The following is a 19228-nucleotide window of genomic DNA, read 5'->3' as shown; positions in this document are numbered from 1 at the left end:
CCACCCACGCCCACACACACACACACACACACACACACACACACACACACACACACACACACACACCCTCATTGGTCATCACCTATGTTAATGCCTTTCCTTGATAGCTGGTCGATCTTCAGGGGCTTATCACTATGACTCATTATGTGACTCACACCAGGTTGATGACAGTAAGTTAGGAAGTTATGAAATCAATTATGAGATTCAAATATAGTCAAATATGATACATGGAAGGCACAGTGGTATTCAGTGCCACACACGTCCAATTATAGCTGCAGTATATCCCTGTAATGTAGGTCCAAGTCTTTATCAATATTAACATTCAAATATTTAATTTTCCTTCTAATTTATGTCATCAAGTTCCAAATGCCTCCCCTATAAATCAAATGAGAAGTTTCCTGAATTAAAATTGTATACTTTGTGAACTCTATTTCGGTTTCCTGTACAAGGTACTTACAACTTTGAAAACCACCAGCAAAAGAATAGTTGTTTAAAGTGTGGCAGCTAAGGCATTCGGGCAAAATAAAATGGGCCAGAATACAGCTAATTGAAGATAAAGACAATATAAGTTACAGTGAGCTGTAACGTACATGAGGTATAATTTGTTGTCAATTCAATTCAATTCAATTTATTTATAGACTATATATAAACTGTTATCCATCATGGATAATCCTCTCGACCCTCTCCAACTCACACTGGTCAGACAGCGAAGCACCTTCTCCAGAAGGCTGCTTCAGCTTCGCTGTCGTAGCAACAGATACAGGAAATCTTTCCTGCCACAATCCATCACTGTATATAACAACTCTCTCACCTCTGCCTGACAGAGAACTCTGGTCTCTCTACTGTTTTGTTGTATATATCATTATTGTTATTATTGTTATAGTATATTTTGCATATTTTTTATATATTTTTTTGTATATGTTATTATTGTTTATTGTTTATAAGACACTGTGCGCTGGATATACACACTATGTATATATTAGATTCTATTTATGTTATGTACAAAGTTTTTATTTGCTGACCCACTGCTGCTGTTACAAAATAATTTCCCAGTCTGGGATCATTAAAGTAACTCTATTCTATTCTATTCTATTCTAGTGTCAAATCATAACAAAACTTATCTCAAGACACTTTCATGAGGAGAAGGTCTAAACCCCACTATGACTCAAAGGGCTTTTAACTTTTTCAAACCCACCTGAGTGCCTGCGCTTCTGTATTTCTTATGTTACCCCTTGCAAGAGCACCGCTGGTTTGAGGGACACCAGCAGCGCTCCTGTGATCCTGTTGTTTGTTTGCACACTATGACTTATTTATGATTTATAGAGACCTGATCATTCCTCCATGAGCACCAGCAAGTCACACTATCTTTATAAAATAATTATATATACAGACAGACACACACAGACACAGACACACACACAGGCAAGCAAAGACAGACACAAGGATGCAAGCAACCACAGGATTTACATTAACTGTAATAATATCTATATTAATGTGATTATGACTAACAAGTCATGACAGTTCATATATATGTATGAAGAGTAGTAATAATAGCAGTTAAGGTGACAGAAATATGCATAATAATAAATATGGTGGTGAATATGATAAAATTACATACTTAGTAGCTGTTATCAGCAAATGTAGCTAACATTAGGTTAAGAACCAACATCATTTTTTTTCCCTCTAACTTAGCAGCGTTAAAGTAAGGCTATCTTTAAAGACTAGCCTTAAATTATCCCTCTCGAACAACCACTGTCATTTTTTGGCAGTGAAGCTAACGCTAGCTAACGGTTGTATTTGAATTGCTAACGCTAATAACGTTATCTCCTGGAGACGTTAACCATCCATGACATTTGAATAACGCCACAATTCAAACACTGCATGTTTGACAACGCTTACCACTGTTTTGAAGACATTTCAAAAACTTGTTGGTTGGTTCAAGAACTCCTCTCTTCATCTGGGACAAAAATGCACTTTTCTCAAGAGCCAAACAAAGATGGTGACCGGAAGTGACAACTGGGTTATCATCAAAAATAGAAGTTGTATCATACATTTAATAACTATTGACTGTGCAATAAAAATGTATATACTCCACTTTGAATATGTCCATGAGAGGGTGGACATATTTTGTGGGGGGCTGGTACACAGTCTGCTTAAAAATTAATTTAAAAAAAATTCTGGAGCTTGACCAACATGTATTTCTAACATCCTCTACTTAAGGCTACAACGAATTTGAAATGAAATGGAAAATCTTATCATTTTCTTTAAGAAATTGGCAAGTCTCAAAAGCACTTTTTCTGATAATGACCATATGTTTATCTATAAGCTTTCATCAAATGGGCTGGCAGTATGCCTGTTAAATGTTGGCCTATTACTGCTGTTTTCTTGTTTCTTCTATTTTGTTGTGTTTTTTATCATTTTGTCAATTCATTGAACATGCTAAAATAATACAAACACAAAATATAACTTATGTTTAAACCTATTTATCTGACAATACTTTGTATGTTGTATTATTTTGTTGCAGTCATGTCAGCAAGCCTACTAGTGGTGGACATGGCAATTACAGACAGTTATACAATTATAGTTGAGCAGAAATAAAAGGTATGATGGAAGCCATAACAGTAATTGGAATCAAAAGCATACTAGTGAACGGAGAGAGAGAGAGACAGAGAGAGAGAGAGAGAGAGAGAGAGAGAGAGAGAGAGAGAGAGAGAGAGAGAGAGGGAGAGAAAGAGAGAGAGAGAGAGATAGATAGAGAGAGATAGAGAGAGAGAGAGATAGAGAGAGAGACATAACAGAGAGGGACATATATATATCTCCTTATTTTGAAGAAGACATTTTTTACACACTAAATTTAGAAATTGCGTATTTCCAGACGCAAGGAAATGTGGTCTAACTGGAGATCTGAATGGTCGAACAGAAATTTAACCTGATGTCATGGACCCACAGGGCAACATGTATTTGGTCAGGCCCCCCTGTTCACCACACCAACCATCACCCATCGGAACAACCTTGACTCTGGTAGCGAGATAGTGCATCTCTGTCGGGCCTTAGGCCTGTAGAGAGTTAATGGTAGGTTCAGGGGGACTCTTTAGGGAGGTTCACATACTCCTCAGCTCTTGGGTCTAGTGTAGTAGACAATGCAATCACTGACATGGACCCCTCAACTATCAGTGCATTCGCTGTCAGACAGCTATCCCCCTTTTCAGACCACAACCAAATAAATGTGTTCTTAAAACTGAACTAAATCTATTTTTGACCAGGATATGTCCTTCGATTCTCACATAAAACTAACGACAAGGACTGCATATTTTCACCTGCGTAATATTGCGAAAATTAGGAACATTGTGTCTCAGAAAGATGCAGAAAAACTAGTCATCAATGCATGTTACTAATTCTGCTTCTTCCCCAGAGTTGTTTGTGCTTTGTCGTCTCGCAGTTCTCTGCTGATCGTGGTGGTGCCTGCTGCCGTGGTCCTACATGACGCTTCCTGCTGCTATTATCACTATTAGTCATATATACTATCACTAGTTTAATAAACTATAAAATTTGTAGCCATAAAAACACCACCAGTGGTATGTCTAGCTGTATCGTAGCTGCTATTGCCACTACTCATCATTGATCATGTTGGCCACCATAATTATTATCATTGTCATATTCTATCACCTTAGCTGTGCTTGTTTCTACTATTCTGTTGTATTAACTGTCTTAACATATACGTCATATTCACATTACTATAGATATTGTTATAGATACTGTTAGGCTTTGCTTGCTTGCATCTCTGGAAGTGTGTCTGTCTGTCTCTCTCTGTCTATCTGTCTGTCTTTTCTCTCTTTCTCTCTCCTTTTCTTCCTCCCCAGCCGGTCAAGACAGATGGCCGTCCTCCACAGAGCTGGGTCTGTCCGATGTTCCTGCCTGTTAAAGGGATAACAGTTAACCTAATTGCCACCGTACTCTACAGAGGAATTGTTCGGTCTATGTAAATCATAAATAAGTCACTGAGTGTGGTCTTTACTTGCTCTGTAAAGTGTCCTGAGATAACTTTTGTTATGATGACACAAAAAGGGAACCCAGTAAGCTGCATAAATTAAATCCTAATTACAGATGAGACCAAGACAGGCTGAGAGAGGCTGGCCTCTTCAAGCAAAAATGGAAACCTGTTAAAAGGCAAAATGCTGAGAAAAGGTTTGATCAAGAATGTAAAACCATCAGAAAAGAGATGAGAAAAACACCAAATGAGAAACATCACCAACCAAACAACCCAGCCTTACGCATTAAATACAATGACATTTTAAACAAATATAAATGTACAATTAGGAACAAAAAACAAAATTATAACAACAAAAAACTTGAAGAAATTGGGAATTCCATTGATCAAAATCAATTCTGGGATATGTTGAACAAGTTCAACACAAAGCAGCAGCAGACATCATCCATCCAAAACGGTGACAGCTGGAGAGCACATTTTGAAAGTCTGTACAATGACATACCAATCACTAAATTCAATTCTGATCAATATATTATAAAAGAAAAACTCCAAAAATTAGAAGAAACAACTAAAGACAACCAAAACCCCCTTGATTTTGAAATTACTTGGAAAGAATTAACCACACAGACAAAATGTCTGAAGTCAAGAAAGGTTGTGTTCCAGACAGCATTAAAAATGAAATGCTCAAAAACAGCACCCAAGAGAGGCAGTGTGTAGTGTTAAAGTTGTTTAACATTGTTTTATAATCAGGATGTTTTCCTGATATATGGTGCAAAGGGCTCATTTCCCCGATTCATAAGAGTGGGGACAAATCAGACCCCAGTAACTACCGTGGCATCCGTGTCAGCATCTGTGGACTAGTCTGTAGTATTCTGAACACAAGAATACTAGATTTTCTTGAGTAAAAGTCAGAGTGGCTTCCTACCAAAACACCACACCACCGACCATGTATAAACCCTTCACACTTTAATCAGCAAACATGTACAACAAACAAAAATCTGCCAAATATTCATTTGCTTTATTGACTTTAAGAAAGCTTTTGACTCTATCCGGCACGAAGGGCTCTATTACATACTTGTAAACTGAGGTATAGGGGGCAAAATGGGATAGTGAAGTATGGGGTCCACTCAGTCATCAGATCTATACCCGATGGGACAAACATCCAACAGAATCTTTACAAGCAGAATTCTACAGATATATTTTACACATACACAGAAACACACCAACAAATGCATGCAGAGCAGAATTAGGCAGATACCCATTGATAATTAACATTCAGAAGAGAAGACTCAACTTTTTAGCCACCTTTAAACCAGCCCCAGAGACACCCTCCACCACAAAGCCCCCCAAACCCAAGAGCTAAGCCCAGAAAAGAGCCCCCTATGTCACTTGGTGCTGAGGTTAACTGCCCCCTCTCACACACAGGCTGACCAGCCTCACATTAGCACTGTTCTCTAAACACCAATCAGAGTAAAGCAAATTATATCACAATGTAAAGAAACCTATCTGGGAAGAAACAACTAAAAGTCAAAGTAGATTGGAATGTTATCTTGCCCTTCAAAGAGATTATGAATTAGCAGAATATCTCTCTCCTGTCAGAGATAGAGAGCAGAGACGGCCTGCACCCAAACCAGGAGGGATCAAGGCTTTTATCTTTCAACATTGACCTGACTGTCCGGTACTGCACCACCACCACCACCTCCTGACTCATTGCATTCAGACACAGGCCCTCTGCACCTCACTCACACTCACCTTCACCCCCTCTTTCAGCTACTTGAGTACCATACCATGTATTTAGCAGCCCACCTATTCTCTGTATAACAGTCTACAGACCACCTCAGTATTCTACTTCTTTTATTAGTGAATTTCAGAAGTTTTATCAATTATTCATAGCACATTTAACTGAATTTTAATAACCGATTATTTTAATCTACACATGGATATCTCCACAGACTCAATGTCCAGAGACTTTTTAAACCTTTTAAACTGCCTTGATTTTAAACAACATGTCATGCAGCCGACCCACAGCAGAGGGCGCACCTTGGACATGGCAATTTCTTTTGGCCTGTCCATTGGGGCGCCCTCTGTTGTGGACCTGGCAGTATCTGACCATTATTGAGTGTTTTTAGAATCACCAGTTTTAATCAGCGGGAGGCCCCTGTGAGTACAGTGAGGAAACGCTACCTAACTTCTAAAGTGGCTGCAAATTTGATCCAGATCTCACAGAGCTCTACTGCCGACATTTTACCAGCACCCTGTGATCTTATCACTGACAACCTGAAGCATAAAATAAACAACACTGGACTCAGTGGCTCCACTTTTTATCAAAATAATTTTTTTTATTAAAACAGTTAAAACAAGACCTACACCCCCATGGACAACTGAGGAAGTTAAGAGTCAAAAGTGCAGGAGTGCTGAAAGGAGATGGAGGAAAATAAAAGTTAACAGTTCACTATGAAATTTTACATCAATACCTCTAAATTTACAATAATACAGTCAAACAAGCAAGAATATCCCACTTCCAAAAACTAATCATTGACCATTAAAAAAAACTGAATCCTTTTTTCCACAATTGATCTTTTAACAAACACATTTTTTTTTAAACCCTCCAAAACACCAGATAACGCCCTTTGTGAGGACTTTGCAGACCACTTCAGAAAAAAAATCAATGAAATCAGATCCATTATTTTATCCCAACAGCTCTTAACACCTGGCTCATTGCTTTTACCGGAAGAAACACTGAGGAGTTTTGCCCTGGTTGATGTGAGGATACTTGGTCGTGTTTTTTTACCAGGTAAAGCCCAGAACCTGCCTTTTAGATCCAATTCCCACGCCGTTTTTTAAAACACTGTCTGGATTCTTTAAAGGAACGGCTGTTGTTGTCGCTTTTTCTTCTCCTAAAGAGCGATCCAACCACCACATATCAAACCCTCACGATACATATGGATACATGTTCCTCAAGAACCCATAAGATAAGGTGTGGGGTTCCACAATTTTAGGAACAACTCTTTTTAATCTTTACATGCTTCCCCTTTGCGTCGCCATCAGGAGGTACGGCATCAGCTTTCATAGTTATGCTGACGATATGCTACTGTGCATCGCTGTGTCTCCTGATGACAGGGGGCCAACTGATGCCCTTTTTAACTGCATTGTAGACATCAAGTCATGGATGGCAGCAAACTTCCTGCAGCTCAACCGGGACAAAACAGAGGTTTTAGTCATTGGTCCTGAAGGCCAGAGAGAACAACTTTTACCAATGTTACAGGATTTTAAACCCTCAAAGTTCGTAAAAAAAATATGGGCGTGATTTTTGACTCTGAGATCTCTTTTATTCCACACAAAAACATAACAAAGACAGGTTTTTTTTTTTTTTTTTAATATATAAAAAACATCACAATTAAAACTTAACAGTGCCATGAAACATGAAACTTTGTTAAGTACACTTCACATTATGCTTTTCAATCGAGGCAATGTTATTTAAAGCTCAAAGTTCTAGAGTAACCATAAATACTCAGCTCATAAAAAATGAAATGTGACGTGAGAATGTTTAAGTAAAAAAGAAAACCTTCCCATTCTTCCATACTCATCATGTTTCCTGATGCTTTTTCTAAAGTTACAGGTGGCACTGGTGAGAGTTACACATGAGGCCGCGCCCCCCTTTTACGTGACGTGGGGTTACTCTCTTCTATTGCACTGTATCAGCTCCGACGATGGCGTGATAACCGATATTTTGCAGACAGTGATGTTTTGCTGTGCTCACAGATCATGTTTTTCGGTTGTTGTGGATGGCGATTATTCTGCGTGATCTATTGATGCTGTATCGTGTTTATGGACTAGGTTTGTGAGATGATAACCGCCGTGGTGCTTTTGGGGATGCGCAGTGCGCTTTGCTGGCGCTGCTGACTGGGACTGCTGCAGTGTAAACAAAGCTGTCCGAGCCTGCAGCGCTGCTGTATGAGGGCGAAACGATAACGACACAGGGCCAATTGTAGTTGACTTTTCATCTTAAAGGAGCACAGCTTCATCATGAACCCTCCTTGGTGTATCAGGGCGCAACGACTTAATTTCTGCTGAAAGTGTCTATCTTTCTTTTTTTAATTAAACTAGGCATCTGTCAGTCAGCACACCTGCAAGGTTTTACTTCTAAGCAACTAGAAAACATTAATTCTATCGTTTGATTAATCTGATGGATTTTGCTGCTGAGGAGGTATCAACTCCTTGAATCTCAGGGACATGAGTGACAACCAGGAAACATCAGACGGCGAGGAGGATACGACTCCGTCCGGGAGCGCGACCTTGCCTCTCCGGCCGCAGTGCGACCGCCTCTCTTGCACCAAGAGCAGTGTGTGCTCCCGTTCTTACTTCGTGGTAGTGATGGTGTTTTTTCACGTATACATCATAAATGTTATAGCGCTGCTGTTTTACGTGCACTACAACAGCGGTCAGGAAGATGCCAACCCGAGTCGTGATGCTCCGAGCAGCAACCAGCAGCGCCCCGAGTCGCGACGTCCGCCATCGAAGCCCGACTTTCTGCGTGATGTTTCCCTAACAAGAATAGAGGGGATAAGGGTGAGTAATATGATGATGCATTACTCCCACTCTTTCTTTCATTTACTCCCTATACGTTTTCTCTCTCACACACATTGTGCACCACCACCACATCCCTTCTCTGGTGTATCTCTCAGGTGGGACACGTGCAGAAGGTGTCACTGGTGCCAAGCAAAGTGCATGAAATGCGGACGCTGAGTCTGAAACCTCTGCTGTTTGGTAAGAGCCAAAACACCCATGTGTCAAAACAAATTTGCAGCACACCCACATCAGCCTCTAGTGGCCAAAGAGGCTTCTTCTCTTCTCCTTCTGATAAAAACAAACATGCATTCACCACACACTCACCACCACCCCCAAACACATAACCTAGTTTATTCAGGTCAGGTCAATCAAGGCGACATGAAAGAGGTCAATAAGTCCTGGGGCAACTACTCCAATAAGGGCTCATAGCTGACTGGCTGTCATTAGATGTGCTGGAGTAAAGGTGACACTAACATTGTAGAGAGGAAAATGTAAAATGTACTCAGTTTTTTTTTCTCTGTTCTCTTCCTAAGTGTTTTGTATTTGTGACAAGAATAGATTAAATATGACTGGTTCAATTTTGATATTAATGGCCCTGTTGCTCTGCACTGTCTGTCTGAATTTGGGCTACATGTTGCTAATATGTTGACGGTCAAATAATTGCTGTGTTTTTTCTCTATTAAATCTGACAAAAAAATGACAAAACAAAAATTAAAAATGTCTATAACAATTTCCCTGAGGCCAATGTTGTAACACAGGTTACTTTCATATGAGAAAAATTTGAAAATTCTTCAAGTATTTTGAATAAAAGTATTAATTGAATATCCAAAATAATTGCTAATAAATGATAGCGGTTTGGCTGAGATGGACTAGACACGGGTCAAGCCTTGCTCTCGCAATTTTTGATAATTTAACATTTCAAGACCCAGAAGTCACTAGAATAGTAATATTTGTCTTGCTAGCCCCGCAGAGAATGCAGGCGGCGAGATTAACATCGCAGCCATTACTAACCTCTGGGCAGAGCACCGTGCAGCCCTCTCTGCCGGGAACAAAGCCCTCTCCAACGATCTCAAAGCCTCCATTTCAACGCTCGAAGCAAAGCTGGACCATGTCCACGCCACAATGTCTGACCTTGCTCACAAGGTAGGCTCCCTTGAGGTAAATGTGAATCTATAAGACCAGCGTCTGCTACCACTGGAGGCCTCGTGGGCCACACTAACAGAGAGCAACGCTAGGCTGCTGACTAAAGTCAGCGACCTGGAGTCCCAGAGCCGGCGCAATTATATCAGAGTGGTTGGACTGCCTGAAGCACAGGAGGGACCGTGGCCGACAGCCTTCTTTGCGAAGCTGCTCATGGAGGTTTACAGCCAAGGCTTCCTGGAATCACAGCTAGAATGTGACAGGGCTCACTGCACACTAGCTGAGAAACCGAAGCCAGGGGGCAGTCATTATCAGGCTGCACAGATACCAGGTGAAGGAGAAAATAATATGCGAAGCCCGTGCCAGGAGTGGGAAGCTGCATTACAGAGGCTCCCCTATTGCCATATACGAGGACTACGCACTGGAGGTGGTGGCAGCAGGATGAAGGAGGGAGGGAGGAAAAGGCTCTTTTTGGTCACCGAGGTTAAAGGCATCCGCATGGAGGAGACCTGATTACTGCGGGAGTCTGTTGATTTCACCGCAGAAGATCCACTGTCATTTTATTTGGATAACTGTGAGTCTGTGTGTTGTTGACAGTATAGCTGTGCTTTAACAGCCCTGGACTGGCCAGAGTTTATTTTTAGGCCGCTGCGTTAATAGTTAAAGTCCTGACAGGCTGTGGATATTCTGTCTGTTAAAGAGTTTGAACTGCAATCGCTAAATGGACATTTTAACACACTGTAGACAGACTTGACTTGAGATCCTGTGCTTTCTGATGTTTTTGAATTCCTCTTTGTTTTTTGTATTTTTCCTCATCTTTCTTTCCTTTCCTGCTCACACTATTATGTGAATTCAGATTTTCTTTAATTGGCCTTTGTGCCGAGCACTGGAAGCGTGTCCACATGTTGATTTCAGTTCGCTATTATATATTTTCTTCACAGCTTTAATTTATGCTGTTTTGGATGTTTATCACCCACCGCCACAGGGTTATCTGAAGTATTTCATTTTTCTGTGACTCGTTCGTCGAAGTGTTTTCCTGCAGCCTGGCACTTATCATGGGCTGATGTGCGGAGGCGACCTGCACCAGCGCAGTGTATGCGCTCTGGCCCAGGTTGGACGGTGGCCCCTCATATAGACAGGCATTCTATTTATCTTGTTTGGTGTGGAGAAATGCCTCCATGGTCTGCCTGCCCTAAGGCATCTTGGCGCCCTCTGTTGGCTAATTACATTTAATTTATTTTACATGGCTGTCACTGTTATTTTTTTTTAAATTATTATCGGTATTACTGTCATGTGACTCAAGGGTTCAAACACTGTTAGTTAAGGAAGGAGACCCCGGAAGCTCAGTTTAGCTGTTGGTTGCGAGCTGGAGAGCTCAGAAGGGGTTTTTTTCTCTTTGGGAGTAGCCCTCAGATTGGCCTCAATGTTACTGTCTTGTTTCCTATATTTTGTTTTGTGGTGTTCTATGTGTGTTTGGGTTCCTTTTTTTGAGGTTTAGAAATCACCATGGGAAAGCTTTCTCCCTTTTTTCCCACGTACACAACACATTCTCCCGAATTGATTTGTTCTTACTCGATAACAACCTCCTCGACTGCGTGAATGCATCTGAATAGTCACTTCTGACCACGCTCCTACCACAGTTGACATTAGGTTTCCACGGGATGCAGTTCCACGTTCCCCATGGAGGTTCAGTTCACACGTACTGTCGAATAGTAAGTTTAAAGATTTTGTTGCGACCCAAATCCGCTCTTGCATAGAGTTTATAGACATCCCTGATGTCAGCAGTGCCATTATGTGGGAAGCACTTAAAGCCACTATTCGGGTACAAGTGATATCCTATATTTCTCAAATGAGAAAGGCTGAATGGGCTAGACAGGGGGAAATTTCGGAAGAACTGGTAAAACTAGATTAAACCGACTCCACTAAGAAACGGCTACTATTACATTCAGAACACAGCCTCTTAATGACACGCACAGTGGAGAGACAGCTGCAACTAACGGGTGTGGAGATCCAGGCAGATGATGTCACTGGAACCCTTTGTGCTCCAAGTGCAGATGACCGTCGTTGCATTGTTAATTGGAGATAAGTGGTGTCTCGGACCTCCTCCTCTGTTTAGCGATGGTTTCTCTACTTTTGCATAGATGGCTTCTTTTACTCCTCTTTCAAACCATCTGACCTCTCTGTCCAGGATGTGGACATTGTTGTCATCAAAGGAGTGGGCTTTCTCCTTGAGAGGTAAGTGGACAGCGGCGTCCAGGCCAACCTTCTTTTTGTAACTGCTTGGTTGGGTCTCGTTTCAGAGTTTCATAAGTGTTAGAGTCACTGAGTAGTGCGGAGGTCTTTGCTTGGTAATCAGTTGCATTGAGAACAACTGTGCATCTACCCTTGTCTCCTGGAAGGATTGTGATGTTGTGGTCTTTGCTCAGTGCTGTTACTGCATACCTGGATCTCCACACCAGTTAGTCTTCCTAGACAAATAACCAAGTCCAGTTGCTTTTGACTGAAATTGCCTTGGCCTTGGGGATAACAATGACCTGGACAAAAGAGAACATTCACAGGCCCGATAACTTAATGCTTTTATTTGGCAGAATAAACAAGCCTGTATCAAAAAACAAATTCTTCAACACCCTAAATCTGGTCTTGCAACATTTATAAATTTCTATATTGGCTCCGCGGTGGAGATGCAGACGTCTGCCCGTCCTGGACTCATACGGAGATAACATCTTCTTCCTGCTCTTTGCATTCTACGATTTGCTCATAGCTCCATTTAACTGCCAACAAGGTCTCACCCAATCCGGTTGTCATTAATGCCATCAAAATTTACGCGGTACGGCTTGCAGGGCTTCGATCCTTGCCCCAGTTTTGAATAACTATGCGTTTCTCCCTTTCTGCACCGACCCTGCATTCCACATATGGTCAGATAGGGGCCTCAAGACGCTTAATGACCTGTATGACAAAGGTGTTTTTGAATCCTTTGCATTTATGTCGGACAAATACAGCCTGCCTAATAGCCACTTTTTTCGGTACCTTCAAATGAGACATTTTATCCAAAAGCAATTCCCACATTTTCCAAACCGCCCCCTTGAAGCTGAGAGGGACCAATTCCTGGCTATCAACGTACAACACAAATGACTGATATTTGTAAGTTATAATAAGATTGCTCTTCTGAGCCCAGTGCCAACTGTATCACTTAAAAATATTTGGGGGTAGACATCACTGAGGCCCAGTGGAGGGAAATTTTAAAACTGGTCCACTAATCCTCGATTTGTGCCAGGCACAGCCTGTTACAGTGCTTCATAGAGCCCATTTCACCAATGCTAAACTGGCTAAGATATACCCTAGTCACAGTGATGCTTGTAACCGTTGTAAGCAGTCCCCAGCTGACCACGTACACATCACTGGAACCCTTTGCGCTCCAAGTGCCAACGACCGCTGTTGGAGTGACAGTTGTTGGTGGGAAGTAGGTTAGGACTTCGTTAGTGCTCTATTGAGTCATAACAACAAGTCGTTGGAGTCATAGGAGGCCATTTGTGAAAAGTTGTTTTTTGAGGTTAGATTGTTGAATCTCCTGGGAAGGGACGAAAGGGCAGCATTGTAAATTAGAGATAAGTGGTGTCTCAGACCTCCTCCTCTGGCCTCTTTTACTCCTCTTTCAAATCATCTGTCCTCTCTGTCCAGGCTGTGGACATTGCTGTCATCAAAGGAGTGGGCTTTCTCCTTGAGATGTAAATGAACAGCAGAGTCCAGGCCTGAGGAGTTATCTCTCCTGTGTTGGGCCATGCGTTTATGCAGTGGTTGTTTTGTTTCTCCAATGTAGAGATCTTTGCATTCCTCGTTGCATTGGACAGCATGGACCAGATTGCTTTTGTGTGTGTGTGGTGTTCTGTCCTTCCGATGTACTAGTCTCTGTCTGAGTGTGTTACTGGCTTTGAAATACACAGGGATGCAGTGTTTGTTGAAGATCCTCCTGAGTTTCTCTGATACCCCAGCCACATACGGGATGACTATGTTGTTTCTCTTGTTTTCTTTTTCTTTCTCAACCTTTGTTTTTTTTTCTGGAAGCAGCTGCCGTTTTCACAAAGGTCCAGCTGGGGTAGCCAAGTTGTGAGGTCGCCTCTCAGGTGCTTGCGTTCTTCCCCTTGGGCCTGTGAGCTGGTGGGTACGTTATCAGCTCTGGGTTGCCACTGTGTATCAGCTCTGTGTAACCCACTTCTTTGTTGACAACAATGTCCACATCCTAGACAGAGAGGACAGATGGTTTGAAAGAGGAGTAAAAGAAGCCATCTATGCAAAAGTAGAGAAACCATCGCTAAACGGAGGAGGAGGTCTGAGACACCACTTATCTCCAATTTACAATGCTGCCCTTTCATCCCTTCAGGAGATTCAACAATCTAACCTCAGAGAACAACTGTTCACAAATGGCCTCCTGTGACTCCAACAACAGTCGTTAAGACTCAATAGAGCACTAACGAAGTCCTACCCTACTTCCCACCAACGACTGTCACTCCAACGGCAGTCGTTGGCACTTGGAGCACAAAGGGTGTCAGTGACATCATCGGCCTTGTGAGAGGTTAAATTCCTGGATCTCTACACCAGATAGCTGGACCAGTCCCAGCCTGGTCAGATGCGTACATGAACTGATGAAGCCTCTTGGATGAGAGCTGAAACGTCTTCCTAGACAAATAACCAAGTCCAGTTGCTTTTGACTGAAATTGCTTTGGGGATAACGATGATCTCAACAAAGGAGAACATTCACAGGCTTATTAGTAATAGTCTCACTGTTACTCCTGATGATGCCGAGGACACTTCCTAGTGCCTAGAAGGAGAGACACCCCCCCCCCCTTTTTTTGTATATTACTTCTCAAATTATTTTATTTATTTTTGCTATTAGTTGTATTTATTTATTTAATTATTTATTTTAAATTTTTATGTATTTATTTTTTACCGTGCCTATCTACTTTTGTTATATGTTGTTATATAAGTTGTTTGGTTGGTTGTTGTAGTCGTGTCTGACATGGGTAGTTGGGGGGATGGCGGGGTCTGTGTTGTTTTTTTTGTTTGTTTGTTTTGTTTTTGTCTCTCTCCCCTTTTGACTTAAAGGCAGACACACTGTACGGCTGTTATGATTTTTCTTGTGCTCTTGTTTGCAAATCTAATAAAAAAAATCTGGAAAAAAAGAATAATTCTTGCTGTTTGATTTCATGTTGGTGATCTAATTGATTAATTGACAAGACAAGATGGCTTTGGCTTTATTATTTTTCTTTATCCGAAGCGAGGGTCTAAGGATAGAGGGATACAAATTGTAAAGCCCCATGAGGCAAATTTCTGACTTGTGATATTGGGCTGTATAAATAAAACCGACTGGAATTTAATTATACATAAAATACAATAAGGTACAACAGAGTAGTAGAAACTGTGAAACATGCAGCAGAGCATCCTGTTGACCCAAGGTATTTTACTCTGTGTATAATTTTGTTGTTCTGCAGAGATCCCTGGTTTTTTGTCGGAGGATGAGTGCCGTGTTGTGATGCAGCTTGCACAGCTAAGGGGTCTAATGGAGAGCCAGCTAATGGTGCAAGATGGCCAGGAAGAGCTGGCCAAGGAGCTCAACCTCAGCCCAGAGGAGATCTTCAACCTCCTTGATATCAACCAGGATGGACAGTTGCAGCTCCATGAGGTGTATGTCATATTTGTGGATTGTGAGCATGTACTGTTGAGTTGCAGTTATTGGTTCAGGGCTGGTTAACTCCGGCCTTCACTGTCCTGCCTCCAATAGATACTGACTCATTCTCGAGTGAGGGACGGCATCTGGCTCACACCAGAGAATCTGCGAGAGATCTATGTTGGGCTCAAAGCTGACAAGGATGGTGATGGTAAGAGGTCAACTTTGTACAAAAATGCATCTGTTTGTATAAAAATTAATTTGGAAACATTATTTGTGTTACACATTAGTTCATGTGTATGTCGGTATATGTAGTCTAATTTGTGGGATAATCTTGAACATTTTTGTACATAAAAATGTGACCTGTAAACCAGTTTTACAACACCAGGAGGGACAGCACTGGTAGATTTGGGCATATTTTTTAGTGTCAAAACCAGTTAAAACACAGTACAAAAGGGGAACTATTGATTGCACTGCATACCTCAGTAGTGTTCGAAACAAACCCGTGTTTAAAGCATACATAATGTTGTTCCCAACCATTTTGACTTGTGACCCTTCTTTAAAGGTGGGTCTAGTATGGACAAGAGAGTAATTTGTAGAGGCATATTCTACATGAATCCCACCTTGAACTCATATTAGCTTCAATTTAAACCCTGTTTCAGGAATGCGTCAGGTTTCTGCCTAGAAAGGGCTGAACACACATGAAAACTCTTCATGATACTATTTATGGTAACAATAATGAGAGAAATTGTCAGTAATGCAGGAAATGAAGACTTACAGAAGGTATCAGAGTAATATGTAGCAAACATTTTCATATTCTGGACAGGTTTGCTGAGTCTAGAAGAGTTCAGGCTTCTGAGCAATGATGCTTTCCAGCGCTTCCTGCTGCAGCGAGGGGTGAAGAGGAGTCAGCTGGTGAGAAACAGCAGACACACCTGGCTGTATCAGGGCAAAGGAGCACACCAGGTCCTTCAAGACATCAAGGCGAGGTAACCATGTCCTCTGACTGTTGTAGTGCCATGATGAACTATATATACCGTATTTTTTGGATTAAAAGTCGCTCCGGAGTATAAGTCTCACCAGCCGAAGATGCATAATAAACATATATAAGTCGCACTCGAGTATAAGTCGCATTTTTGGGGAAATTTATTTGATAAAATCCAACACCATGAATAGACATTTCATCTTGAAAGGCAATTTAAAATAAAAATAGAATAGAACAACAGGCTGAATAAGTGTACGTTATATGACGCATAAACAACAAACTGAAAACGTGCCTGGTATGTTAACGTAACATATTACGGTAAGAGTCATTCAAATAACTATAACATATAGAACATACTATACGTTTACCAAACAATCCGTCACTCCTAATCACTAAATCCAATGAACTCTTCTTCCTCGGTGTCATTTCTGAACAACTCCGCCAACTCCTAGGGTGGACATAGCGCCGCTTAGCTCAAGCATTGGCAGGTAGCATCTTTATTTCACAATGCACTTCTGCCATGACCCGCCCCCGCTGAATTTTGATTGGTTGACATGTGTGTGACGATTGCTGATATACGCTTAGTCTCTTACGTGACTGAGATAAATAATAGCCCGGGCTATTATTTGATATTTTACGGTAATGTGTTAATAATTTCACACATAAGTCGCTCCAGAGTATAAGTCGCACCCCCGGCAAAACTATGAAAAAAACTGCGACTTATAATCCGAAGTTTCTCCCAGACATCTCAACTTTTTTTCTTTACCTTTCTTTAACAAAGAGTGACTCGCCTCACTCGGCTCCCGCAAGCATTAGTTGACCTCAGTGAGCCACTCCAGGTGGTTCGCTATGAGGAGGGAGGACACTACCACGCCCACCATGACAGCGGCCCTGTGTATCCTGAAACAGCCTGCACACACACGCGCCTAGCAGCCAACACATCCACTCCTTTTGAGACGTCCTGCAGGTGAGATCACTGAGGTGCAGTGTTGATTGAAGCATTTCTCAACAATAATATCTGTGAATTCATCCGTGCAGTGTGATTACTAAACTCCATTGTGATGTTAGTTTGTGCGATTCCACAATCTGGAGAGATAGTGTGCTTGCAAAGTGTTTGTGTTTGCTTGTTTGCATCCTAAATCTGTGTTGCACACCTAGGTACATCACAGTTCTCTTCTACCTGAACTCTGTTGAGGGGGGCGGGGAGACCGCATTCCCTGTGGCAGACAACAGGACCTATGATGAAGTGGTGCGTAATTGTGTGTGGGTCTGGAAATATGCAGGGAGAGCCCTGCAAAAGTACTCTGTACATACTGTGCTTGTCTTTGATATCTGCATTAACTCACGTTTGTCAGTGAGTGTATGGCTCTGACATTAAGCAAACTGTGTCACTGAGTTTGAGTGTGCTTTAGTCTCTCATACAGAATGACGTTGACCTTTTGGACACCAGAAGGAACTGTGACAAGAGTAACCTGAGGGTGAAGCCTACCAAAGGGACAGCTGTTTTCTGGTACAACTACCTTTCTGATGGAAGAGGTAGGATTCCCAATAAACTACATGTATACTAAAGACAATATGCTAACATGATGTTTATCAGGTGGAATGTTTATTACAGTATGTTCGCAATCTTAGTTTGGCATGCTAGTATTTGCTATTTAGCACTAAAAACAAAGCCCAGCTGATGGGAATGTCAATAGCTTTGCAGCTAGTTGGACCTAAACCAATGAGGTGGAGAAATTAACCTTATGGTAGCATTAGATTAAAGTCAGAGGATCACCAAAGCCATTTGGATACATTATCCAGGAACCATGAATGTTTACATAAAATGTTGTGCCAATCTAGAAGATGTTGAGACCTTTAAAGTGTTTCCAAGTGAAAGTTTCTGATATCACCAGATAAAAAGTTTGAGGTTCACCAACATTTTTATCATAATCCATCCAATAGTAATAATATAACAATAATAATAATAATAATAATAATAATAATAATAATAATATTACTAAATCAACTCAGATGTTAGTTGGGAGAGTAAAACAAGTAATTCAACTTGTTTGATATCCATAATATCAATGTGAATTTAAAAAAGAGATGGACTTTGCAAACTGTTGCAAAATATCAATTGATTTTTTTTCTCCAAAGGTTGGGTGGGAGAACAGGATGAATACGCTCTGCATGGAGGCTGTGTGGTCACCCATGGCACTAAGTGGGTCGCAAATAAATGGATCAACATTGATCCAGATTACGAGCGGCAAGCTCGCTACCAGCAGCTGGTTTCCCAGCAGCCAGAGGATGAGGATGATGAAGGTCTGACTCTGAACCCGGACATACAGAGTTCTGATATCCATCAAGACTTGTAGCTCCAAAACCAAATTTATATTTAAATAAAATCTACCTAGCCTTCCTCGGTCCTGTGCACAACTACTTTGGCAACATCCTCTGTGGCCCGTTATGTCAAGACAAGATTTTTTCAGGGAATGACGTCACAGTGGCTTTATGCAACTGTAAAGAGATGTTTTTGGTAAATATTGCCTGGATATTGTTATCCTGTATTTTTTTTTATCTCCCATAATTTCCCAGGTTAGGAATGTTGCACTAGAAGCTCATTTAAGGAGTTGAGACAAAAAATTTCCTTTGCATGCATTAGCTTCACAGATTTTACTGTTGCTATGAGCAGAAATTGCACTTGAAAATTGAAATGGCTTCCGTAAACATTTCAATGTCCTACCTTGTTCTTGCTGCCATTACCAAAAAGGCTCACACATTGTCAGTGTGATGCATGTTGTCTTGTATTTATTCCTCATTATTTTCTACCAGATTCTTCTTGAAGGGTATTGTTTGTTTGGATGTTTCATTTTATTGATATATTTTTTTCTCTAAAAATGCA

General features: G+C 41.2%; 1 protein-coding gene across 1 annotated transcript; it reads left to right on the top strand.

The window, feature by feature from the left end:
* The first annotated feature begins 7846 nt into the window (after positions 1 to 7846).
* On the top strand, positions 7847 to 19181 carry p4htmb (prolyl 4-hydroxylase, transmembrane b). The gene is made up of 9 exons (XM_083938514.1): positions 7847 to 8557; positions 8674 to 8755; positions 15184 to 15374; positions 15474 to 15570; positions 16186 to 16348; positions 17126 to 17311; positions 17503 to 17593; positions 17757 to 17880; positions 18484 to 19181. Exons 1-9 carry the CDS (start codon positions 8222 to 8224, stop codon positions 18699 to 18701), a joined length of 1488 nt encoding a protein of 495 aa, XP_083794640.1. The 5' UTR covers positions 7847 to 8221; the 3' UTR covers positions 18702 to 19181.
* Positions 19182 to 19228: the final 47 nt, after the last annotated feature.

The sequence above is a fragment of the Echiichthys vipera genome, assembly GCF_963691815.1.
Source record: "Echiichthys vipera genome assembly, chromosome: X".
NCBI lineage: Eukaryota > Metazoa > Chordata > Actinopteri > Perciformes > Trachinidae > Echiichthys > Echiichthys vipera.
Note: the sequence above shows the minus strand (reverse complement) of the source record. Positions and strands in the feature narration are given on the sequence as shown.